Below are 27,222 nucleotides of genomic sequence, written 5' to 3'. Positions count from 1 at the left end.
CAATGTACAAATGTGTATATTGCACTTGAGTGATCAGAATGTTTAAAAAAATTAAATGTGAATCACAGGTAACAATCAAGCAAAATATGACTTAAGGTGAAGTTAAGATTCAATACTCCCACCATGGGTAGAACACTGCCACTCCGGGTGTCCACACTCACAGAGTGTTCCTGCAGACACGATACGGAACACCTTCACTATGTGGTTATTGTCATCAAACTTGCAACTCACATGGTAGTTATTAATTAGAAACGTATAGAACTGATTAGCGTATCTGTCACGTAAGTACACGGATCGAGGATCTTCACGCAAAACATCCGTTATTATTCTCTGTATGTTAGTCTCCCCTTGAAGAGAAGAAAGAATATTCTCTGCTTGTGGTGTGAACATCACCTGAAGCTGTGATACTGATGACTGAGAGATCCAGTCTGGAACACGGATCTGAAACACAACATAGTACATCAAGCACGTAATTGACAACTTATTCTCGTTAACCATTCTTTTCAGGCAACTTTAGTCTTTATGAAGCTCGTATGATTCACTGGACACAGTTGAATTATACGGCATTTGGGGCAAATATTAATCATAGATTAACGTACACCCATTATCGCCATTGACCATGAGCTCAAATTTTCCTTTGGATGTCTATTATGCAGTTGGTCTTAAATGAATTTTAATCATTAAAACACTACGTTCTTGTTATCAAATGTATGTATATAAAACATGTGTTATGAACAACTTCCTAGACAAACATAATTCTTGTTTCCGACTACATTACTTCTGTGAGCAGCACAAAGGATTAAACATTATTCCAGTAGTGCATGTATCAATCTTTTCATCTGATGTAGTAACAGGCCAGTATGATAATAAGAAAACTGTTCTATTCACAACATGAATAGTACAGACGCTGATAAAAAACTCCAAGCACACCAATCTTGTACTGGCTATAGTTCCCATGAGATTTGATACTCCAAACCTGTATCTAAAAATATCTACAGTTAATGTAGAGATTGAAATCATAGCCAAAAATCATCCAGAACTAAAACTTCTTCCTCTACATATCTTTCCTCGACATGTATTCACTAGCTATGGACTACATATGAACAAAAAAGGAAAGGTGAAGACTGCTGAAATGTTATTAAAATTGTTACAAAATAATTCCTCTCTAGTAAAAGAAACAAATGTTCCAAGAAATGATCGAATCACAGTGCTGGAAACAGAGATGAGTTAGATTATAGAGCAGTATAAAGATGACCCATCAGTTGGTTTTGCACACACTATGTCCTATGATTTCCAGGACACTAAAAAACATATGTCTGTCAGGGTAGCAGGTGTATTCATACAAAAGTTTAGTCAGTCTCACGTATTAGATCTCATTTACAAAAATCTAGCTTACCAGAAGGTACCTAATGCATCATCAGTGTACAGCCTTGTAACAAAACAGAAGTACTACAATAAACCTACCAATAATGACAATGATGCATTCTACCAGCTCGATATAGACATTAAGTCAAAAGGACTGAAAACATTAATTTGTTCTGCTATGAGTTGTGTTAGGGACTGTATTCGATCGCAACACTTTGCACAAAATATTCTGATGTTTCAACGCTCAACAAGAGCCACAGTATATTTGTAATTTCTTATGACCAAACAGCACAAAGAGATCTGTGGAATAGGCTCACCCATAGTGAGTTTGTAGGAAGCCTGAGAAAACTGTTTTCAATACAAAGGCCGGTAATTATCATATTAACCGCCGGGGCGGAAAAATACGAGTTTTGCGTTCTTAACTTATTGGAATCGTCCTATATAAAAAAAAAGTATAAGGTTTGATGGGGTGGAAATGAGAAATAACGAAGTTCTAGAAAATAAAAAATTAAATAACTTTCCAGTAATATCTCCATGTTCTACATCCACGTCTAGCGTCACGTGACCTTTTGTGGCCAATGATTGAACCTCGTGATGACGTCATCGGTTGCGCCGCCATCTTTGCAAACGTAAATGAGAAATTACAGAAATGAGCAGAATTTTGATCAAAATTAATAATGTTTTTCTTAATTTCGAGAAAAAAATTAATTACGAGTGCCTCCGGCCATCAGCGCGGGCTTCGGCAGCACCTTCGGTGCTGCCCCGCGCTGATGTCAATAAAAGAAAAACATCCCTCGAGATAGTACCTATCAGTAAAATATAAAATTCTAGAGGGGCTGATCAAAAATATAAATTGAAATGTAATGCAAAGGCAATTATGTAAAGTTTAAAAACTAAATAAATCATTAAAAACTCAAATATATAGATGGATATTAACAGAGAACACTTACCATTAGTGTGTTGGCGGATATAGCTAAACAGCAGCAACAAAAAAGTGGTCTATCACAACGAAACGACACAGTCTCCCGGTTTAAAAACACCACTCGACCGCACGACGAACAAATACACTCATTTTTAAAAATGCCCTGTTCTATTAAAAAAGAGATAATTTCGTTTCGGTTAAAACGTAAGCTCTTTACGTGCCCTACGAAACACTCCGACACACACAATTCACTAGGGTTGGTTGAACTAGTGGATGGTTGATTCATCATTGTAAACTCACTCACTCAATCCGACCTACTGAACACGATATCTTGTGTAGAACTGACCTATGCCCCGACAACTCAGATAACAGGTATGCTATCAGGCTGCTATCAGTCCCGGCCGCAGATAATATTCAAGTAAACAGATTATCCAGACACAGCACACAAACTGAACATTAAAACATTAGAAACTTTACCACTTATCAATATACCCCCTAAAATCATGTTATTTGTCATTTGCACCCCATAGTACTATATATATTTTTTTGTTCAGGAGGGTGAGCAGAATACGTTGGTAACGTCAAATTCGTGATTTGCCGCCCCGGCGTTTAATCTTACTGGTACCCAAAGGCCAGTAGAGGAAGCTCAGCAGATGGACCAATCAAAAACTACTAATGTCACTACTTCTGAGTATTTTCATCAGTCTGCAGGAGTTGTGCTCGTGCTTCTAATACAAGTTTTTGTTGAATGAGTGATAAACTGAGAGTACACACTGTTGGTGTGGAGAGCAATTCAGAACATTGTGTTTCCTTTATAATAATTCAAATGTGAATAGTACTATAAGTTTAGTTAGTTCAATAGGTTTCATAGAAATATAGGGAATGACAAATGTTATGCTAGTAACATTAAAACGTCAAAACAATTAAAAAATTCTTCAGGTAAATATAAAGTGTGTGAGAAACAAACTGCTAGAATTAGAAAGCTTCTGTAAGGAACATGACATTGAAGTTATCAGTATGTCTGAACACTGGCTCACGTCACCTGTGTATATATACACCTCAAGGTTATGTTCCAGTTATTTTTTTTGTAGAAAATGTTTCAAAAATGGGGGGTTGGGAATTTTAGTAAAACTAGTACTGAAGTTGGAGTGATTGAAACGGATGAGTATTGTTTGGAAATGGATATTGAGTTAAGTTGTGCAAAATTAATTTCACAAAATTTGTTTGTTATTTCTCTTTACAGGTTGCCTCAAGGTAACATTAATAATTTTTTTGAAAAATTTGTATTAGCCGCAAAGAAAATTATATCTAAAGAAACAAAAGTGATTGCGGAAATTTTAATGTAGAGATGTTGCCAACTAATAACAAACATTCTATTCGATTTCTAAACTTATTAAGGTCACTCAACATTTACAGTACTTATTTGGCACCAACAAGAGCCAACTATTGCATAGATAATATATTGGTAAATTTCTCTAATGATTTATATACTGTAAACTCTGTAGATGGCCACTTTTCAGATCATATTCCACTTGTAATCAGTTTAAAATATGTTAACCTAATCTTAAAACATTAAAAAAAACAAAGTTTCTAAAACATTCTTTCGTTCTCAAATTGTAGACATATTGAATTTTTTATTGAGAAATTGAAGAAAGAAAAGTGGAATATGATCACTGATTTTGAATTAGGAAAGATAAATGTCTCGACAATATCTGTCAATTTTTTTAGGCACTATATCAATTTGTGGCATTTTTGCTCACCCTTAATTAGTAAAAAAACGAGGTTAATAGTAAACTAAACAGTAGAAAAAATAAAGTGGTACAATTGTGAACTTGCTCAGGAAATAGATTACACGTTAAGTTTATATAATATTTATAAAAACATGTTGAGGAATGGATCAGAGAATACTGAGTTAGCTTACAATGTGTATCTCGTTTGTAAAAGTAGCTATAGGGCACATCTAAGTTAATATGTGCCCTCTGCCACAAAAATAGCCTGTGAAAGGTCATAGATATACCAAGCACAAAATAAGTGCAAAGCAGATTGGGAGGTTATATCTCAAGAACACTCTCCAAATTCTACTAGAGACATCACACTTGACCCTGAACAATTAAATAATCACTTCAAACATTCTGTTAGTGAATTGGGAAATCAAATTTCAGACACTAACTTCTGTCAAAAAGGGTCGTCTTAGGTCTCTTTGAGTCTAAGATATTTCCAGTGCCAGATTTGAGTTTGCCTTTTCTTGAGGAAGATAATATACATACGTACTTAGAATTGAGCATTCATATGGCAAAAAAAAAAGCGGTTAGGTCAATAAAAAATGTATCAGACAGAGAAATTTGTGTTCCTCTATTTAGAGAGTATAAAATTATGATATTGCCAAATCTTTATATTTACTGTTGTTTAGTAAGTGTAAAAGAAGTCCTCCGCAGCTTTACAATTAGGGAACAAGTACATGGGTATGATACGAAAAGTAAGATTAGAAAAAACTAGAGGTAGCCATATTTTTATGAAAATTAAACTGTTTAACAAATTATCACAAAATGCATGGATTGTACCTTTAAAGAATTTTAAGAGAGTATTAGAGAACTGGTTCAAGAATAATGTTTATTACTCAGTCTCAGATTTCTTAAGCAGCGATATTACATGTTTATGCTTTTAAAATTAATTTTCGTTGTGTGTCCCATTGATTTGTTAAATTATAAACCGTAATTGTTTGTTTGTTTTGTTTGTATTTGTTTTATTTATTCGTGATATAGTATGTGTTTTATTTATTAATTTATCTGTATGTACATAAATGAATAAGCTGACTTTGTCTATCGCTGTAATTAAGCTTAATGACAATAAAATATTTCTGATTCTGAGAAGTCTATTATGGTCAAAAGACATTTATTCAGGTATAAGAGAGAAATCATTAGGAAGTTTATGCAATACTTCAGTAACTATTTATGATACTGAGATTTTGAGTGAGAAGTCTTGTTTTGCAGGTTCGTTGAAGCATCTTAGTGTAAAAATGCCACATCACATTGTCAAGGGGGCCAACCAGTCTTTTGAGTACCTAGACAATATTGCACTTAAACATTCACGGTTATTATGAAAAAAATATTATCAGTACAATAGTGGTACATTAATTAAACATATGGTTGTGCTATCATAAAACAATGTTTGTACAAAACAGTTAATTACATTCAGCAGGATATTTCAACTAATATTCCCACAACTTTAGAGACCAAAATAAGTTGGACAAACAATACATATCTACAAAATTTAATTGAAATTGGTTTATTGGTTTTGGAGATTGGCATAAACAAACACCTCATACTTGACGGTCATAAACTGACATAATGACAGTGGTCTTACAACACTTACATGCCTATGTGCTGGCAAGGGGGAGGAGCTGGTGCCGAGCAGGAGAGAAGCTGCTGGGTTGACTCCCTCCTCTCCGTCTGGAGCCTCCCGTTCTGAATCTACACCCCCCACTATGGTAGTAGGGGCTCGGAGAGTGACAGTGGAGGGCCCTGCACTTTCCGGGTCAGACTCCTGCCCGTCCAGTTCCAACCTCTCAGTTTCAGTGGGAACCCCACACTGCCCATCCCAGTCCACATTGAGCTCCACAGGGTTGTCATAGTGCGGTATGTAGGGTTTCAGATCCAATACTGGTGTGCCGTCCAACATGTCTACTCCAGAGAAATAAACAGAAGATCCTGTAACATTTCGATATTTACTACAATTCAGAAAATCTCTACATTATTGACACCTATGACCTTAGGCATTCATCATAAGTATCAAAATTGGTCATTATGGCTATGTTTTGTCGTTATGTGCTGAACAAGCACTTACACAATACTCACAACCATATAGCAAAGCAATAATGATTTGTTTGGTGTGTGAACATTTAATGGGTCCATTTTACAAATCAAGCTCAAAAACAATTTTAATATTTATTCTAAAAAGAAAATTAAAAACTGCTAACTAATATAGTAATGATAGTATTACAATATACATTGTTAATTAACCCTGGAGCTGGCAATTACATTAGTCTCTGGTGGCAGTTCAGTTTTCAGCATTTTGGCACCACATTTTGAGTTACAGGCTTAGCTGAAGTTACATACAAAATTTAAAGAATATACCTTATGTCATTCTCGATCCTACAGATAAACAGACATTCAAACAGAAAGAATATTGGTAGCCTACTAAATGATAGGCTTCAATGACACTCATCCAAATTTCATGAAAGGACACACACACCATCATCGAACTCATTTTTTATGTAAAAATTAACTTATGTACCAATGAAACATATATAATTTAAAATCTAAAAATGAAATCTTTTTTGAGATACCCTAATAGTTAGACACAAAAAAATGCCCAGCCAAATCCTATAGAGGGTCATGTCCTATCATTACATATGACATTGCCTAAGTAGAAACGAAGTTACATGAAAAATTTCAAGTCCACAGCTCGATTAGTTCTTAAAACATCCAGCAGATACACAAACAGACAGAAGAATTTTGCCAGAACCCTAAGTCATATCAAAACATATGATAAAATGGAGTAAATCGAAACAAACCAAACAGAATGTATCAACAAGTCTTACTAACAAATCCAACAGAGCAACTCCTCTATGGGTGTCACTATGCCATTTGATTGTACTAAAATTGTTTAAAAAGCTGTTCTGCGATTTTCACATAGCCATTGTAGTTACCCATAAGACCAAAATTATATGCTAAAATTTGATTTTTACCTTTAACTTTGAACTTCTGACCTCAAAATCAATAGAGTTCTCTTGAACTAATAGAAGCAGTCTATGTGCCAAATTTAAAGTCTCTAGGATCAGTCTAGTTCTATGTAGAAGATGCACTAGAACGTCAGACTAAGTACAACTATTCAAGATTACTCAGTGGTTATGCAGTAGTTTAAAACAATGACAGTGGTAGTAGCATTATTTCATAAGACCCATTTATAGCTGGTCAGAATCACTTGGTATAGAGCAACAGTGAAGGTGTGAACTATTGTATTATAACTAGACTGTAATATAGTAGTTAAACATAATAACAGTGGTATTCACGCTAGTCAGAACAATAATATAGAAATATAAGTTTTTTTTATTTTATGACTATTATTATTATTATAAAGTCCACCTTGAAGTTTGGCAGTGTTAGTAGATGAGAATGTGTTATATAAGAGAAAAATTTCAGTAGATAAAAATTCTTCTTGTGTTTATACATGTCTATTGTTTTTAGACTTGTAGACTTGTGTGTTTGTAACACACTATAAAGCTGTTAATCACACAATGGTGATTAGCAGCTTTATAGTGTGTTACAGATGTCTTGGTCATGTGGTGAGTAGTTAGGAGGTGCATTGTTGGTTTAACCCACCCAAAACTTCACAAATTAAGGGAGCACTTTCCTAGTTTATCTTCAGTGTCCGCCATCTTTTTGAGTAGCACTTCAATAGACAGAATCCAGCCAATCTCTGACCTCAGGAACCAGCCAAACCTGCAAACAAAATCTGAACACCTTGACAGAAACAATGACCTTAACAGACAATACACCTTTATCATCCTTGAAATCAGAATCCACTATCTCCAATGTACCTGGCAGACTAAAACTAATGCAGCTTTAGCAACTCTCCATCAATAAACTCAGAATCAAAAGAGCAGTGAAGAAGGTTTGTTATGAGGAATTCTTAATAAATTATATAACTTTTTTAAAGAAAGATGAAAAAACATTACAATATAGAGAGAGGAGGAAACCTTAAGAAGCAATACAGTACAGACTGCATTGATCTCCAATCAATCTCAGAACAAACAGGAATTATATCATCATTTACACAGAGTACAAGGCCACATTGCTCTCCCATCCTCTGAGCTTAATCTAGAAGAAACCATCACCAACACAACACTGCACAAAGAAAAATCAAAGGGATCTAAACAAACATTTTAGATACTATTAAATTTCACAGAAGAGAACATGTAACAAAACTCGAATGTTCTAGAGAGCGGAGTAGCCATCTACATGAGAGAACATCTTAAGGAAAACAGTGAGGCGATCATCACCATTGATGATCTCTAGCTAGAACTGGTGTGCGAATTGGCTGCCATTAAACTCAAAGTGGGCAAGTTAATTTTTTAGTACAGAAAGTACTTACAGACCAGATAATAACTTTTGAGTCTGTTCTAGAAGTGCTAGCTTAAGTTCTAGAAAACCTACAGTCCCAGCAACACCCTATCATTCTAATGGGCACATAAATAGACAATAGACAATAGACAAATATCTTTATTTGTAATTTCATTAAGAAATACAATGGCCTCACAGTAGTAAAAAAGAATTTCTTGCTTTACAAACTTTCAGATTTTGTTCAGAACTGGATGATTTTGTAATAATAATAGCTTGCGTCCCAGTTGATCTAAAAATTCCTTGATTGAGTACACTGGTCGTTCCACTAGAAAGTCCCAGAGTGTTTTCTTTAGTTTGTTCACTGGCGTAGTCTTCAGGTAAAATGGAAGGGAGTTGATAATTTTGCGACCAATATATGAGGGTTTCTTGCTGTATTGGGTTGTGTGATGGGCAGGAAGACTGTAGTCGTTTGCTCTTCTAGTATAATAGGAGTGAAAATCCTCATTCCTAGGAAGGTCTAGTTCCTTTGCATACATGACTACGGCATGGATGTAGAGTGCTGGAGCAGTTAGAAGCTTTAGGGATTTAAAAGCTTCCCTGCAGCTATCATTGTAGTTTAGTCCTGCGAGTGCCCTGACAGCCTTTTTCTGGAGAACTAGGATTTTGTTAAGATTTCCTTCAGATGTTCCTCCCCATGAGATCAATCCATACCTTATATGTGACTCAATCACAGCATAATATGTTGTTTTAGCTGTTTCTAGACCTCCTATCCACATCATTCTCTTCACCACATAAATTCCAGACGAAAGCTTTTTAGACAAGTTGTGTATGTGATCGTTCCAAGAAAGTTCCGCATCAATTGTTAGACCTAGAAGTTTATAGTTTTTTTCTACTGTAATTTCTGGAATTTCTGGGAGTTGCTCCTGTTTTCTGCTAAAATTTATCTGTGTTGTTTTTAAGGGGTTGATGGCCAAATCATTTTGAAGACAGTATTGAAGTGCTTTATCTGTTGATGATAGGATATCTGAGTGTAATCCTTGTGGAGTGTTATGTGTAAACAGAAGAGTTGTATCATCTGCATACATTATAGGTTCCACATTTTCCTTACTGATGAAGCTGGAAAAGTCATTTGTAAAGAGAATGAATAAGAAGGGTCCCAGCACTGAGCCTTGGGGCACTCCTCTGGTGACTGGGAGCTGTTTGGATCGATATGTACATCTTTTTCCATTTATGTTTTGTTGAATTTCAACTAATTGACTGCGGCCCTTCAAGTAACCGACCACCCACTCCCTAGCCACTCCCTCTACTCCCAGCGTTGACAGTTTTTTCAGAATAAGGTCATGACCAAGGCAGTCAAAAGCTTTGCTATAATCTAGCAGTACTGCTGAAACGTACCTGCGAGCCTCCAGATGGTCAATAGTGTGCTCAATTAAGGTGGATAGAGCTGTGTTCGTAGACCTGCCTTTGAGAAATCCATGCTGGTTTTTCGCAATTAGATCATATCTTTCCAGGTGGGCCATCATTCTTGAAAGTGTGATCTTCTCTATTATTTTTGAAAAGGTTGAGATTAATGAAATAGGTCGGTAGTTTTCCTGTTTAGTGTATGAGCCTTTTTTGTGTTTTGGGTATATTTTAGCTATCTTTAGAGCAGAAGGAAACTGACCTACATTGAAAGTATTGTTTATTATACTGACAAGAGGAGCTGCTAGTTGTTTGGCACAGTGCTTTACAGCTTTTGATGGAATCTCATCCACTCCACTTGAGAACTTGGATTTTAATGAGGCTATTGTTTTTAAAACTTCTTCAGTTGTTGTAGGTGTTAGAATTAATGGCTGGATATTGCTAGGTGGTAGGATCATTGGATGTGTTATTGTTTTATTTTTAAATTGGTTTCTATTTCTTTCTAAAGTTGCATCTGCTATTTCAACAAAGTATTTGTTCAATTGTTCAACGATGTCCGCAGGGCTCTGAACTACGAGGTTTCCGTCTATCTCTAGTTGCAGATTTGGTTCCTCCCTCTGTTTACATTGTTTTTCTGTGTTAATTACTTCCCAGATAGCCTTAGACTTATTATCAGCACTTGTAATGTACTCTGTTACAGTGTTTCGCTTTAGATTTCTTAGCTTCAGATCATAGTTTTTCTTTCTGTCTACCATTGATTTTTTTGTCGTTTTCACTTCCAGTGATCTGGTATCTGTGTAGAGCGGCGAGAAAATCTTGTTTTAGTGTTTTGGCTTCTTCATCATATTGAATGGTTTTCTGTCCTTTCCGCTTTGCTCTTACCTTTTTACAGGGGCATGTATGATCCAATTTTAGTCTTACAGTTGTAAGAAAGGCATTGTATGCTTCTTCAGCATCGGGAGCACTATGAACTCTGTCCCAGTTTTCTTTGGAGAGTTCATCTTTTAGGCTGTCTAGGTTTTTTCTGGAAAAAATTCTTTTTTGTGTAGTTTCTTTTATAAAAGGTACATCTTTTTCTATTGTGACAGTGCATGTTTGGCCTGTGTGATCTGCTATTCCAGCTTCAACTACTGTAAATTCAATGAAATCCTCCTGTATATTGGTACAAATACAGTCTATAGATGTTTGTGAGTAGTTGGTGATTCTTGTCGCTGGAAGTGGTAGTCGTCTTGCTCCAAAGGTCTGTAGTTCATTTTCGAGGTATATGTTGTCTGCATTTTCAGTCAGCCTATCTACATTAATGTCACCCATTAAAACAAGGACTTTGCTTTCTGCTTGAAAAGAGGCAAGTATTTCAGATAAAACATCAACAGCCAGTCTGGTCTGTCCTCCTGGAGAGCGGTAAATACCCAGTAAGTAAAGTGTTTTATTTTTTATTTTTATTTTTACTAATGCCGTTTCCATGATCAACTCTATGCTTTGGTTTGAGATATTTACTTCTTCTACCTCTGTATTAGCAAATTCTTGGATGTATATTGCAACTCCCCCCGATCTGTGTTCTTTTCGACTGAAGTGTGTTATTAGATTATACCCACTGATTTTAGTAAGTAATAACTCCTCTGTGCTCAGTCCATGCTCAGTAAGTACCAGAAAAGTAGGTTCGAGGTCACTCATTAAGTGATTTATTCTTTCTATCTTTTTTCTTAAGCCTTGAACATTCTGGTGGAAGATGGTGATGGGAGTTGTTTTGGTTTTTGAAGTAGTGGCCTGGGACCTAGCTACTTTAATTTGCTGTTTATTAAGTAGTGGTCTAAAAAATGTTTTGGGTGTTGTAGCAGGTCATTTGTGGTAGAGTACGTTGTTGGAGGTGTCAGTTCGACTGAGGTGAAGGATGGTTGATCTGGATCTTTAAGGTGTGGTAATGCAGCAGGTGAACTCAAGTAGCCATAGTGCTTGAGCATGTGGTTCTTGAAAAACACAATGTGTTTAGAGAAGAACTCTTCACAGGTCTCATCCTTGGCCCTTTGCTTTGAGTTCAAAGGTGGGTTTTTAGACATTTTCTGGACATTTTCTGCAGAAGACACTGGTGTAGTCTCGGTTGGCTCTATATAGTGGGGACTAACTGCTGGTATGTGAGCAGCTTTTTTGTTTTGCTTACACACTCTATTTTTAGCAACTTGTAGGGAAACACTGAAGTGGTTGTTTGGAGTTGTGATTTTATTTTTGTTAGACGGTATGTGCTTTGCTGGCCTGGGCTGGAGTCCATCTGCATGATTCTGCAACTGGTTCTGTAGTATTTTAATAGAGTTCTCAACTTGATCTTGTCGGGCTTTTAGATAGGTCATAATCCTGTATTAGGGAATGGTTGCTTGGTTGATCGTCAGTCGGTTTACAAGTGATTGCCAGTGGCAAGGAAACATCTCTAGTGGGTGGACTTGTTTGTGTATCGACATCTCTGTGTGGGACTTGGTGGATTTCTGTGTTGTTTGTCATTGATTCTAGCTTGGTACTGAGTAATTTTATGGTGTTAGCTAGGTTGGCAATCTTGATCTCATAGCTATCAATGATTTTACGTTGATTAATGTTGTGTTCTTCAAAAAACTGATGTAGTTGAGTTTGATTTTGTTTTTATCTGTCTAGTTGGTTTTGCAAGTTTGCCAGTTCTTGGTACAGATTCTCAACTTTACTTTGACATTTTTCCTTAATTTGGTCCACTTCCTCTAATTCTTCTGTAGTATCTGCCAACTTTGCCTCGAGTCTTGTGCACTTTTCAAGGAGTTGGGCCTTTTCTGCTTTTAATTGTAGATTCTCTTGCAGAAGGGCATTTCCTGCTTCAGCCGTAAGAGTTAGAGACAGATTAACCCTTTGGCTGTTTCACAACGATATATCGTTGTAGATAGTTTTACCGAAAACTGTTTCACAACGATATATCGTTGTTGGTAGTTTTTCTGAAAACTGTTTCAGAACGATATATCGTTGTTTCGCAATCAATTTGTTTTAATGTATTTTTTTTAAATAAACTAGCGTAACTATATATCAATCAGTAGAGGAATACATGCTATACAAGAAAATAAGTGTTTATGCTCTTTTTACATACATCCGCTGTAATGAATCCAAGACCATTGCCGCGATTCGAGTGGCCTTGGCGGGCGGGTGGGCGGGCTTGCACTGGCAGTGCCAACACGAATCGCTCGCTTGGTACCTTTTGTTGTTTTCGCGGTTGCCTGTCTGTTCTTTTGAGGTTATTGTGCGCTGTTTACATTATCTCTGTGAAGTGTTATAATAATGAGTGGAAAACGATCTAAATCTCCCGTTAGTGAGAACACTCTGATAAACATTGTTCAAACTGCTGGTTTGAATTTCCGAAGTGACAGTGACTCCGAACATTCTTCTAATGTAGATAGCAGTGATTCTGATCAACAATCTAGCAATGATTTCATAGATGACACGGACGAGGATCCTAATTATGATCCTTATCAACCATCAACCTCAACAGGACTTCAACGAGGTAAAATAAAATTACCAATTAGCAGCCGTAACCAGCCTGATGTGTCATCATCTGACTCTGAGGTAGATGAAACTCCGCCTAGGCATAGGCCAAATCTATCAGTTCCAAAGCGTCGTAGGCGTTGTACAGTTAGTTTGGAAAGAACTGGGGCTAGTCAAAATGTCCCACAAAACGATACAACTGATAATCAAAATGTTCCACAAAATGATCCAGCTGACGATGATGATAGTAGTTGGGACGAAGTAGAGGAAGGCAATGATCCACCTTACAATCACTAATTTACATTTTCTGAAGTAAGTGGACCTAAACACTGCCCTCCACAAAACTCGAAACCTATAGAGTACATAAAACTGTTTTTTACAACTGCAATTTTGAATGTTTTTGTTACTGAGACAAACAGGTATGCTAGGAACTACATTGCTGACAATGAGCAGACCTTATCGCCTTTCAGTCGAGTCAGAAAGTGGGTAGATGTTACCCTAGCTGAGATGAAAGCTTTTTTGGCAATCATACTGAACATGGGCATGATCAACAAGCCTAGTATTGCCAGCTATTGGGATACCCATTTCACACAATCCACTCCATTTTTTGGCAAAGTGATGACTTCAAATAGATTCATTTTGTTATTAAAATTTTTCCACATTGTAGATGTCACTAAACTAGTCCCTCACGGAAATCCTGGGTATGACCCTTGTGGTAGGTTTCAACCTATAATCGACCATGCAAACCGGCTGTTCAAGCTTCATTACAAGCCAACTAAAGCCCTATCTGTAGATGAGTCTTTGGTGGGAACTAAAAAACGAATTGGACTTACTCAGTACCTGCCAAAAAAAAAACACCACAAGTGGGGTATTAAATTGTGGGTCCTTTGCGATTCAATAACACGCTACTGTGTATCTTTTTACTGTTATAAAGGAGCTCAAAGATCAGAAGAAAATGAAAGAGTTGTTGAGACGGGTTTGGGAGGCACAGTTGTAATGACCTTGCTAAGAATGGCAAATTGTTTGGGAAAAGGGCACCATATGTTTCTTGACAACTTTTTTACTTCAATTGCACTTGCTAGAACTTTGTACAGTCACCAAACTTTTGTTACTGGAACTATTAGGAAAGACAGGAAAGGTATACCTAAACAGTTATTGGGAAAGTATGCTGTTGGTCAAAAGACCTATGTAAGGAAAGGCCCAATGCTCATTATGGCGCATAGGGAAAAAAAAGCAACTCCTCTCAATTTTTAATCCTATCAACTGACTGCCAGGCTGCTTCTGAGACATACTCTATTAGAAGAAGTGGTCGTCTCCTTATAAAGACTAAAACTAAAATTGCCCATCAATACAACCGTGGTATGGGTGGTATCGATTCCACTGACCAAATGTTGTATGTATATATGGATGAACGTAGAACTATGAAGCATGCAAAAAAGGTTATATTTAATGTTTTGGGCTGCATGGTGCTAAACGCATTCATCCTATACAAATTGAATACCACCGAACTGCGGCTACGTAGAGCTGATTTCATGAAGGAAATTGTGGGAGAACTTGCCTCAGAATGGATGGCTGTCAAATCTGTACCCCATAATCTTCAAGGCGGTGGAGATGGCCCTTCAGCTAATTTTGGACTTAGGAAGCTCCCAGAGAAGAAGGAAAAACTCTGTAGAATGTGTTCAGGTGACAACCATCCTGAAGGAAAAAAACGTAGATCGCGCACAGTGTGTGTAAAGTGTGGGCAGGGCGTTCACGCGGAATGCCTCGTCAAGCACGTGTGTCACTAAAAAGTAAAAAAGTGTAAATAATGTAAATAGTGTGAAACATTTGTTTGTCCTTTCTATAAATAATGAGCTTTTGTACACTTGCAGTAATGTACTTTATTTATTATTGACAAAGAAACTTGATAAGTAGCTGGTGAAAATTGCATCAAACTCATGTAAGTAACTATTTACTTATTTTTACTACAACTTGAACAGTTTTTATCCAAATTACTTAAGATTTTCACGGTCTATTCATAATTAAATGTACTTTTAGGATATTATACTGTCAATTCACCCTCCTTAAAACAAATATATGTTTTATAGTTCCAAACTAAAAAAATAAAATAAAATAACAAAATAAATAAAAAATAATACATATTATAAAAAATATATTGAATTTAATTGACATGAGGTATTTTTTTCTAAAGCACGGCCTTATGTTCTACAGAACACAACAAGTTTCAAGCAAATATCTTGATTTTTAAAGAAGTTACACATTTTTAAGAAAATCCCTGCAAAAAGACCATTTTGAGCTGAACAGTTCTGGGTATGACCCATGCTAAAAACCTAACAGTTTATGTCAAGATTAAAAAAAAAGGCAAACAGCCAAAGGGTTAAGGTCAACCTCATCGGAATTCTCTAAATTTTGAATTTTTTCCACAATGGTAGCCTATATGATGTATGATGAGCAAAATATTGACTGCCTGAAGAATTAAAAACAACACAACACTACTGATGATCGAGACCCTGACAAACTACAACCTCCATATGAAAAACCTTCTTGCTACTTGTATAGCACCAACATCAAAAACATCCATCGACTGTGTATGCTGCAATATCAGAAAAGAAGAAATCAATGTAAAAACCAGCATCTCAGATCATACAGGACTATGTATCATTAAAGGGAGAAAATTTCAAAATACCAACCACAGCCTGTTGGAAGAGAAGAACTAAATGTTATGCTTACACCGCACACAATATTTTTCTTTCATTCATGATTTTAATCCTGTCGTTGTTAAACATCAAAGAATAATAATTACAGATTACTCTGAAAATATTAGTCACTTATATTCTGTTAATCAATGATGATAATTCTACACTATTCTAGCATTGCTATTGTTATTAGTGACGTGGCATTGTTATTTATGTAGGTTGTTTATGGCATTTGTAACTAAAATTCCTATTATAATTAACCCTTTTAACCCCAGCCATTTTTCCATGGACTTGCCAGAAAGCCCATGGCGATAAGGGACCGTAGTGCAGAATTGAGGGAAAATTCATCTAGTTTTCTTATTTTTGAAGATAATTTTTAGGTTTTTGTTTTAAATTGTTCACAAATAAGTGTACTCTTAGATGTAATAGTTAAAAAGTACTTTTACAGAATGATTTGTTTTTTTTAGCGTATTTATACATAAAATTTTTTTTATTTTTTATAGTTTGGACATACATAAACGGTAGAAAAAAAAAATTGTAGCCCCTGAAAAATGAAGCAATTTTGTTGTACACATATTTCTTACTACACACACAAAATTTTAAGAACTTTCCTTGATAAATGCAGGAGATATATCCAATTAATTGTATTGCTGCATAAGCACTTCTTCATATATATTTCCACATACACGTCAGTAGAAGTATACAGATATGTTTACTTGTTTTTGCACTTTTGAAATAATAACAATTGTAAAATAACACAAACTAATTGTAATGGTTTGTAAGACTAAAACTTGTTTAATTTTTCAAAAAAGTAAAAGAAATAATATTTACAATATATACATTTTATGGTACTTTGGGAATGGGGTCAGATTCCGTTATATGCCCCCAACGCTTAAACCTTTTTCAATGAACTTAGAACGTTATAAAACGATGTAGTTGAGTAACAGAACTAACATTCCATTAATCAACAAGCATTTCCAGGTATTGTGATCAGTATTTTTGTCGCTGTTATCTTATCTTTCTCGAGAATCCCGATTACGGCAGGCCGCGCGGCGGGACTCTGCAATCACTTATCTACTAGAACGCTCGACTTTGACCTCTGTCTGAGGATGGGGAGGGGTTTGCGATAAGACAATTCCTGTTTTATATTGACGAAATATTGTTTCTACTACGCTAATCTAGTAATCAGTAGAAGCAAAATGTCAAATAACGATTCATGTATGGGTGTGGTCGGTATAATCCCAAAGTACCAGTGTTTATCAAAGTGTTTTCACTCACTGGTAACTTTTCTCTACGACGTTTACTCATGTTTTTTTACTAATAATACAATAAATCACACGAAAAACAACCGCTTTCAATCACGCAAACTAATTGAGGTTATAAGTCAGCATACAACAACAATGCAACTGAAGTCGTCTGACAACTGACATCGACAAATAAACTACGCTCAATGACGACGAAATACGATGCCAATTGGAAGGTTTATTGTTTTTGCATGTAGCCCGTTTCTTCACCGACTACTATACCGAAACTGATGGCATTTGGACATATTATTAGCCAGCTACATTAAATTCTCGAGACGTCCGGTATATCGGACGTTGGACATTTTAGCTAGACCACCTCTGTCCGATATATCGGACGCCGGGGCTAAAAGGGTTCAACAATCTTCTTTGATATGTGCGTTGTGTTATTTTGTTTCAATATCAATAATGTTTAGAAAATAATATCAATACTAAAATACAGAAATTACTTTTACTCCCCTACCTTCAACTTTGTTGATTTGAACCAGTGAGAGGCCAATAGGACAGGGTCGATGCGGAGACCTTGTTCCGAACACTCCAACACGACTACCGTTCAGTCTTGGGGGAGCAACTTTGGCTCTGATATGATTGGACTGATTCTGATGGAAGTAGAATAGTATCCTTGAAAAGAGAAATATTTCACACAGTGTATTCTCTAGTGTTGGTTAAATCTAAAATTCATAGGCTTACATAGCCGGTGTCGTAAATTACATCTGTTTCCAAGTTCACACTGAGTCAGAACATTGCTTTCACAATTGTATTCTTGCAATCTGGCCTCTTTGTAGAGAGTATTGTTATTTCTATTTGCTCACCTACATAATTATAATGCATCCAAATATGTGTCCCAAGTTGTTACGAGGGCTGTTCAGAAAGTAACCTCCGGTCGATTGAAAAAAATACACCAAGTTAAGTAAAAATATTTTAATATATACATCTTACAACTACATCTTTGCACTATTTTTCGACATAGTCTCCATCACGATTGAGGCACTTATCGTATCTCTTCACAAGCTTTGAAATTCCTTCTGCATAAAAATCACCCGCCTGTGCCTTGAGCCAGCCTGTGACCGCATCTTTGAGCTCTTCGTCGTCATCAAACCGCTGGGACCCGAGCCATTTCTTCATATGCATGAAGAGGTGATAGTCGCTTGGCGCCAGATCTGGGCTGTAAGGTGGATGGTTGAAAACGTCCCACTTGAAGGACTTAAGAAGGGCTGTTGTTCTGCAAGCAGAGTGAGGACGGGCGTTATCGTGCAAAAAAACGATACCGGAAGTCAGCATACCACGGCGTTTGTTCTGTATAGCCCGTCGTAATGTTTTTAGTGTTTCACAGTACACGTCTTGATTAATGGTCGTCCCACGTTCCATGAATTCAACCAACAACACCCCTTTGGCATCCCAAAACACCGTTGCCATCAGTTTTCTGGCAGAAAAATCTTGCCGGGCTTTTTTTGGTTTGGTAGGCGAATCTGAATGTGCCCACATCTTTGATTGTTCTTTTGTCTCAGGGTTTACGTACTTAATCCAGGTTTCGTCACCGGTCACGATTCTGTTTAACAATGGTTCTCCTTCGTCCGCATAACGTGACAGAAAGTCTAATGCAGAGGCCATTCTTTGAGTTTTGTGGTGGTCGGTAAGAATTTTGGGCACCCATCGTGCACATAACTTACGGTAACCCAATCTTGCTGTCACTATCTCGTACAAAAGAGTCTTAGAAATCTGTGGAAAATCAGTAGACAACTCCGCCATTGTGAAACGTCGATTTTCACGAACTTTTGCATCAACTGTCTGAACGAGTTCGTCAGTCACCAAGGATGGTCTACCACTCCTCTCTTCATCATGAACGTTTTCTCGTCCACTTTTAAATAAACGTACCCATTCACGGACAACTCCTTCACTCATAACTTGTGGTCCGTACACGGCACAAAGCTCACGATGAATAGCTGCTGCAGAGTATCCTTTGGCTGTAAAAAACCGTATAACAGCACGCACTTCACATTTGGCGGTATTTTCTATTGCAGCACACATTTCAAACTGCCACAAAAACTAAACTAGCGCAGGTACGATGTTCACTCGACTACAGCTTGATGCCGGCTGACCTGCTTAGTGCGTGAATGCACAGATGGCGCGCTACTCCCCTCCACTACCCGCACTGTGACCAACCGGAGGTTACTTTCTGAACAGCCCTCGTATTTGAGTTATAAGTTATGCTGACAACAATGATGCAGACAGTGTGAAACACTGGTCAGCATTTGCATCTGTAAAATTGGTAAAGGCTCCATCCTCAATTTATCTAACAGATAGCTTGCTATACGAAAACATGTAACAAGAATAAATAGATCAATAATTTTTATATTTTGTAAAAATGTTACTCTCAAACCTATTGCCATGATAATTTCCTTACACATTACATACTTGGGGTGGATGATTATAAAACAGAGCTATACTACTAGTCTATTTTCTATTTTGAACAATATTTTTGTTCAAAAGCAGCTTATATAACATTTAGTACTATTTATAACATTTATTTAGTTCTATGTTAGTATGTCATATACACAAATAATCTTTACAGCTCTTTTACAAACCTTATCATTTTCATATACATTTGTGGCCCTACCAAAGTGATGTCTTATTTAATCATTATCAATGTTTTTATTCAAAATATTGTATGTAATTACGCAAGTATTTTTGTTGATATACTGTTACACAGACTTGAAATTCAAAATGTATTGCTCACTGAATTTTTTACTTTTATTTCTTTTTTGGGATTATATTTTTATATTTGGGCAAAATATATGTGTCCACTTACCACTTTATAATGAATAAAACAAAGCTAAACCCATAAACTTATCTTTTCAGATAATTACAGGTATTTTTCTTAACTACTACATTTTGGTAAAATTGACTATCTTCATGGGTGTCACAGCAGTCCAGTATTTGTAAAGCTAAAATGTGTGTTAAATTCTCTAAACACATTTAAAACTACAAAATAAGTGCAGAGTAAGAAAGTTAAACTTTTTCAAAAAATTACAACATTCTTAAATTAAATATAGAAAAATATATAGTAAGCCCTACTTACCACATATGTGAAAAGCCATCTAAACCTTCTAATGAGTGTTCAGGGTTGGTAAAAATGTAGTTGAAAAGAGAAACCTTCCCAAGACTATTAGAGTTAACATTGGGTTGCCTCGGTATTGCTCGTTTCTGAACAAATCCTGTGCTAATAATCCCTATAGGCTGCAGTTCAATGTTTCTCTCTTGGTTGTCTGAAGTCCCGCCATTCTCAGAAACTGCTGCTGCCTCACAATTCTGAGGCAACTCTTCAGATGGTTGACATGAAGAGCACTTCCAAGACTCCAACATTGTTTTAACATGGCTTATCTCTTTAGATTGTGAAAATTTTAAGCTCTTGATTTCTCTCCTGTAACAAAGTAACAGTATTTTTTCAATGACAGATAGAGAAAAATAGATGATAATATATAACTTATTCAAAGTTTGATTAACACATGTTAAAATCAAAATATTTTAGCTATGTGATGAAGCAAATATGTGATCTGACGGGTAACAAATATTTACCTGATCTCTGCAAAAATGTATTTTTACAGTGCTTGAATAAAATACTAACGTCTGAAGGTTTTGCTTCTAAACTCAACAGCTTACTTAGTAATAATAAAACATTAAGAGAAGTAAACAACTTCAACCTTTATAAAAATATTTGCTACTATATATATTACTTCACAAAATGGTGTATTAGACGACTGTGATTAAATATGATTCGAAGAGTCAAATATCCCTTCTAGCACAGTCAGACGAGAAAGCATATTTCAGGTGTTGTTATCATCTTAAAATAACACATTGAAAATACATTGTTAGTTGTGAAGATTAACTTGTACAACATTGATGGTATAACAACTCTATAGTTGCCACAGTTATATAATTAACCCTTTGGCATTGTTTACCGTAGATGTTTCTCAAGATGAATTTTACCCCTACTGCAGTTTGGAATATATGGTACATGTGACAGTCTGACAGGTGATGATTAAAGAATTACTAAAATAACTTCTTTTTAACAACAAATATTTTATTCATCAATTTAAACAAAACATAAACAAACTTAAAATGTAAACATTCTCAACTAACAACCAGCTTGTAATAAAACCTGTGATTTGACATTAATAGCAATCCTGCACTTTTCCCCCCTTAATAATTGTCATCGCCATTAACATTGGATCGTTGCCTGTTCATCCATGGCACCCACACGTTTTCTCAATTGGTCTAAATGCTTCCTTTTTACAATTCCACCAGCAACAACTTCGTACTTCATTTTCCCACAACTCCAGCCGACCTACCGCTGCCATGTTCATTCTTTATTGAAATTTCTTCTCCCTCTTCAAAGACTCTAGGGTCTTTTTGGGTATCTCTAGTTAGATCCCTCCAAAGTTTTGCTTCAATTTTCCTTCTAAGATTAGGTTTCATATTGTCAAATACCGTGGGCATTCTACGTCCTAAAAAAATTTCAGAAGGAGCCTTTCCGGTGGTTTTTTGAGGGGAATATCTGTAGCTAAAGGGTACTCTTTGGGGAGCTAATGTACCATCTCCTACTTCATTTTTCGCCGAGTAGTATCTCCTTTTTAAGGTTCTGATAAGTCATTGCACAAGTTCATTACTTTTTGGATGGTAAGGAGTAGTCTTAATCTAGTTTATTGCATTTCTTTTGAAAAAGTTTTAAATCTTATTTGAAACAAACTGGGGTACATTATCAGTGACTATTTCATTTAGTAGTCCCTATCTACTGAACCATGCTTGTAATGATTACTGTAGATGTTTTCGTCTTCAAGCAGTCAACTTCTGCTCACTTAGAGAGAGCATCAATACCTACAAGCCACATAGAGCCATTGACTGATCCAGCTAGGTCAATGTGAACTCTTTCCTAGAGTTCAAGAGATTGTTAAGGAATTCAATTATGTATTTTCAGAGGGGTTAGGAAGAATTAAAGGATACCAAGCAAAAATCCATGTAAAGGATGATGCGATACCTAAGCATTTTCCAGCCCCCAGAGTTCCTTTCTCTCTACCCAGAATTGACAATGAACTATCACGACTTTTTAAGAAGGAGGAAGTGAATCCCGCCGAAACGCCTGTATCATGGGCCACTCCAATAGTTAATATAGAGAAGAATAAGGGTTCTGTGCGGGTATGTGGAGATTTCTGTGTTAACACTGAATCCAAATTTAGTATCAGAGAGTGCTCTTATTCCAACTTTTGAAGAACTCACAAGTAAAATTGTAGGGGGTAAGAAATTCTCCATCATAGATTTACAGATGCGTACCTCCACATGCAAGTTGCGGAGGAAGACAGAAAATATCTAGTAATAGCCACCCACAATGGATACTACAGGTACACACCTGTACCTAGTTACCTTTCGGCTTGTCATCAAGTCCAGGTATTTTCCAGAGGTACATGAAAAAGCTTTAAAAGGTTTATCTCAGGTAAGAGTTCTGCTAGACGATATCATAGTAACAGGAAACGATAGAAATGAACATATCAGGAATTTGAGAGAAATGTTACGAAGAATGAAAGAGGTTGGTTTAAAAGCAATGTTGAGTAAATGTTTTGAGAAGTCTGTAACTTATTTAGGACATAAAATCGACCAAAACTGTACACATCCGACAGAAGAAAAGACACAGGCAATACGAGGTGCTCCGTCACAGACAAATACTAAGCAGCTAAGATCGTTCTTGGGGTCTCTAAATTACTATGAAAAATTCATCCCAAAACTTTGTGCTATTTGTAGTGGTCTACATAAGCTAACAGGTACAAACTCAAGGTGGGGATGGACCGAAAAAGAGGAAAAGGTTTTTATGAAGCAAAAAACAATATTGTCCAGCAAAGATACAGTGGTACCATACGATAAATTGAAACCTCTGTTAATGGTCTGCGATGCCTCGGAAAATGGGCCTTGGATGTGTACTTATGCACAGGTATGAAAATGGAGATGAAAAACTGATGCTTATACAAGTCGTATTCTTAAGCCTACCGAAAAACAATATTCTAACATTGATAGCAAAGCTTTGGCTATTGTACTTGGGGTTAGGAAATTTCACCAATACACCTACGGTCAGAAATTAACACTAGTGACTGACCACAAACCACTACAACGAATGTTTGGAAATTCACGAGATCTTCCAAAGGTTGTTTAGATCAGTTGTACAATACTATGTCTATGTGTGGTGGCATAACATCGATCATGATATTTAGATGTTCATAAAAAAGTAAACTCTTTGCCAAGAGAATCGAGATAACATGAAGAGATCCATTAGATCCTTGAAATGTACCACGAAAGATTTGGGAAAGAGTACACATTAACCTAGCTGGACCAGTCAATGGCTCTATGTGTCTTACACTGACCTAAACCCGCGAACCTCATCCCAGGAGGCCTGATGTATTTTCAATGGAAGTAGAAAATTTGAGACTTTTCTCAACGATCCAAGTCCTACCTACATAAGCTAGTAAGAGGTCTCTTCTACCTTCTTCTGCTCTGTGAGAGTCCTCCCTATACCTTACACAGCAACAGAAAGTAGGCTTCATAATCTTCCCGTTTGTTGATTCATCAATCCATCACATGTAAACTTTTCCACTTTTGTTTGAAATGAGTCATACATCTCACTTTTATGTCTGTATTTATCATGCTGTCTACTCATCATCACCACTAAAGAATTACTAAAATAATTTCTTTGTTTACAATAAACATTTTATTCATCAATTTATACAAAACATAAACAAACTCAAAATGTAAACATTCTCAACTAACAATCAGGTGTAATAAAGCCTGTAATTTGACATTAATAGCAATCATAAAGTGGTCTTACTGAGTTATTTTTAAGTTTTTGATCTGAAACTTTTAAGTACATTTCCAGTGAGCCCACGGGAAATTTCTGACTCTTTCTTAAAGTATTTTGCAGACGAAAATAAATAGGAAGCAGATGGTTGAAACTCTACTATTAAAAAGTACTACATCATTTTATGGATTTCTTATTTTAAAACCGAGCTTAGAATTAATTTTAAACTTACATCTTATAACAATGCTCTAAACAAAATAAACAACTATTCATAACTAACTTACAATGTTGTACTTACAAATTTCAAATTTGAATAAACACTGCAGAATATTACAGTGGAAGGGATTGTATTATAATTTTGTAGGCTAATATGTTACTTCAATGTGTCGAAGATAAATTTAAAATACGTTCAGGTTTTCATAACGTATCGCAAATGAGCTAGGATCTAGATAATCTTTTCATACACTGCCTCTAGTATCAAAGAGTTTTGTTTCAGCTAGTAATGGGAGAATAGAATACAGTTCTAATTGAATAGTATTCAAATACAACCTGGGTATTCACATATTTGAATACCTCAAAATGAATTTAAATACTTTTGAAGTGAATACAATTTATCTAGGAGAATTGAATTCAAACCTACAATTTTCAATCATTCAGACTAATTAATAGTATACAAAAATAATACTCAACAACTGTATTCGTATTCATGTATAAGTATTCATTGGAGGGATTTAAATGAATATATAGCATATCTGAACTTTGAAAATAATAAATAAGGGAAGATTCACAATTTGGAATAAATCATTACAAATGTTCAAACTTAAAAATATGTATAATTGTTCAACTACTCAATTAATGAATACATTTGTAAATAATAAAGACAACATGGATGTTTTATTTATGTTGTTATGTAATAACAAAATTTGATTAAGGTTTGTTTTTGGCTTCAATATATTTATACAAGAACAACAAGAACTGCAGTAGCAGGTAAACAAAGATATTACTTCTGAAGTTCATAAATCATGACTACGACATGTTCTGAGGGGGTACAAAAAGGCAAAGGATTATCCCAACTTTTTTCACATGGACAATTCCAAATGAACAAGAAATAATATATTTCGAGAAGGAAGTAAGACACGTCTAGCCTTGTCTGTTAGAAATACTCAGCGCATATAAAGTAATCAAATACAAAGTGTTTTCGAATGTACACTGTATTTGATTCTTTTAAGTATTCAATTCTCCCATCACTAGTTTCAGCACATCAACATAATGCAAATCACTTTTATGTGCTGACAAATCTGAGCTTAGCCTGAAGTAACTTCGAAAAAAGTTCACAGCGTAGATCTTAAGACCACCCACAGAAAAAGTGCTTAACCTTCATGGTGTTAATAAAAACAATATTTTGCCTTTTGCTGTTTTTGTAGTGTTAACTCACATAATTTTGTTGCTCAAACATTCCCTCACATTATCACTTCTTATACATCCAGTGATAACATCATACATTTGATTCATGCACCATTGGATTCGGGAATTAAAACGCTAACGAAAACTAAAGTTTTATCCCTCTTTGTTATTATGGTTGTGACGTAAAAAGTTGATTATTAAGAATGTAAATGAAAACATCAGCTGTTTGTTGTGTACGTACTTGACGGCATTGTTAACTTTCACATCATTAGTATTATTCGTGTTTAGTGTCGTATTAAATGTGTAGTGTGTTGTTGGGTATTGTATTCGTGCAATAAATAAATTTGACAATAAAGAAATGTCTTTTCACTGAAATTTTATAAATTATCGGCTTTGAGTAGGATATTGGAGTTTGTTTGGCTAAAATTCATTTCACATAGTTTTGTTTTTCACTTTTATATTATCCACGGTAATGTTAATATTCATTCTAATTCAGCAATGTTCAGGCTGATGTAAAAAGAAAATTGGCTAATTTAGTAACAGTGTATGTCAAGAATTTAAATTTTTCTAACTGGAGCGAAAAATTGCATTTTTTTGTATATTTGGTATTATTTTATACATTTAGATATAGTTTATGGTTTTCTAAAACTACAAAACATCAGTTATAAACCATAAATTTTAAAAGTTCAAACTTTTAAAATTATCTTATACTTTACCGCATGAAAATTTTTTGTACAATTTTTAAATACTGAAAAAAGTAACTTTTAAAAAAATGAGTTATGGAACTTATTTCATTGTTGCTGTATAGCTTATTTTATATTCAGTAAGAAAATATGCATATGACACATATTCATGTAGAATTGTAATAGCAAAACTTGTATTAGCAAACTCTTACTTATAGACTCGTTTTCAAAATTTATCCACATAACCGCTTTTTGTTTTATAGCTTAATAATGGTTTCATATATGTATATAAAGTTTATGTTTTCTGAAACTAGATGAAATTTGACACAAAATGGCTATCTCACATTTACATTTTTCTGACGATAACTTGATTTGAAAGGCATAGTTCCTCCCCCCACCCAAATTTCAAAAATTCTTTTTGTAAAATATGTCTTTCTTTAAAAATGTTAAAATAAAATATTTGTATTGTCTAATTTAATTAATGCAAATATTCATTTTTTATAATTATGAACAAATATGTTATACACTTATATATTGCTTCTAATTTCTATTTTATACATTTTTTTTTAATACCTTGTACTATGACACTACAGGATGAAATGACCGCCAGTTGTGGGATTAATGAAAATTAAATTTTACATTAGGCTACAATACAAAACAAAGTAATAATTACCTTAAATTGTTAATTTCTGTTCTTGCAAGAGAAAGTTGCTTCTGAAGATTAAATAATTTATTAAAAGAATCAACATCTTCTTGAGCCATTCCTTTAAAAAAGAAAGTCAAATTTCTAAAATAAAAATATCAAAGAATTATAATTTTTTAAGAAGTTCATGACATTTTACTACAATAAACTGGTATTTATTGAAGTAATAAATTCAGCATGGAGATTGCAAGTGGTTTTTGTAAATATATATTTCAGCCTATGCAGAAAACACTCAAAATACATGCACAAAAACGTCAATCAGAATCAGATTTTGAAGGTTATGTTAAGACAAGTCTAA

General features: G+C 35.3%; 1 protein-coding gene across 1 annotated transcript; it reads right to left on the bottom strand.

Annotated features, from left to right (window-relative positions):
- On the bottom strand, positions 1–27,222 carry LOC124355005 (tRNA (adenine(37)-N6)-methyltransferase-like). Its single transcript, XM_046805872.1, has 5 exons — positions 26,895–27,222; positions 20,376–20,717; positions 17,760–17,917; positions 5,660–5,994; positions 1–441 (listed from the first exon to the last, which is right to left on the bottom strand). The coding sequence occupies exons 1-5, from the start codon at positions 26,981–26,983 to the stop codon at positions 103–105; spliced, it is 1,263 nt and encodes a 420-aa protein (XP_046661828.1). The 5' UTR covers positions 26,984–27,222; the 3' UTR covers positions 1–102.

The sequence above is a fragment of the Homalodisca vitripennis genome, chromosome 2 (genome assembly GCF_021130785.1).
Source record: "Homalodisca vitripennis isolate AUS2020 chromosome 2, UT_GWSS_2.1, whole genome shotgun sequence".
NCBI lineage: Eukaryota > Metazoa > Arthropoda > Insecta > Hemiptera > Cicadellidae > Homalodisca > Homalodisca vitripennis.
Note: the sequence above shows the minus strand (reverse complement) of the source record. Positions and strands in the feature narration are given on the sequence as shown.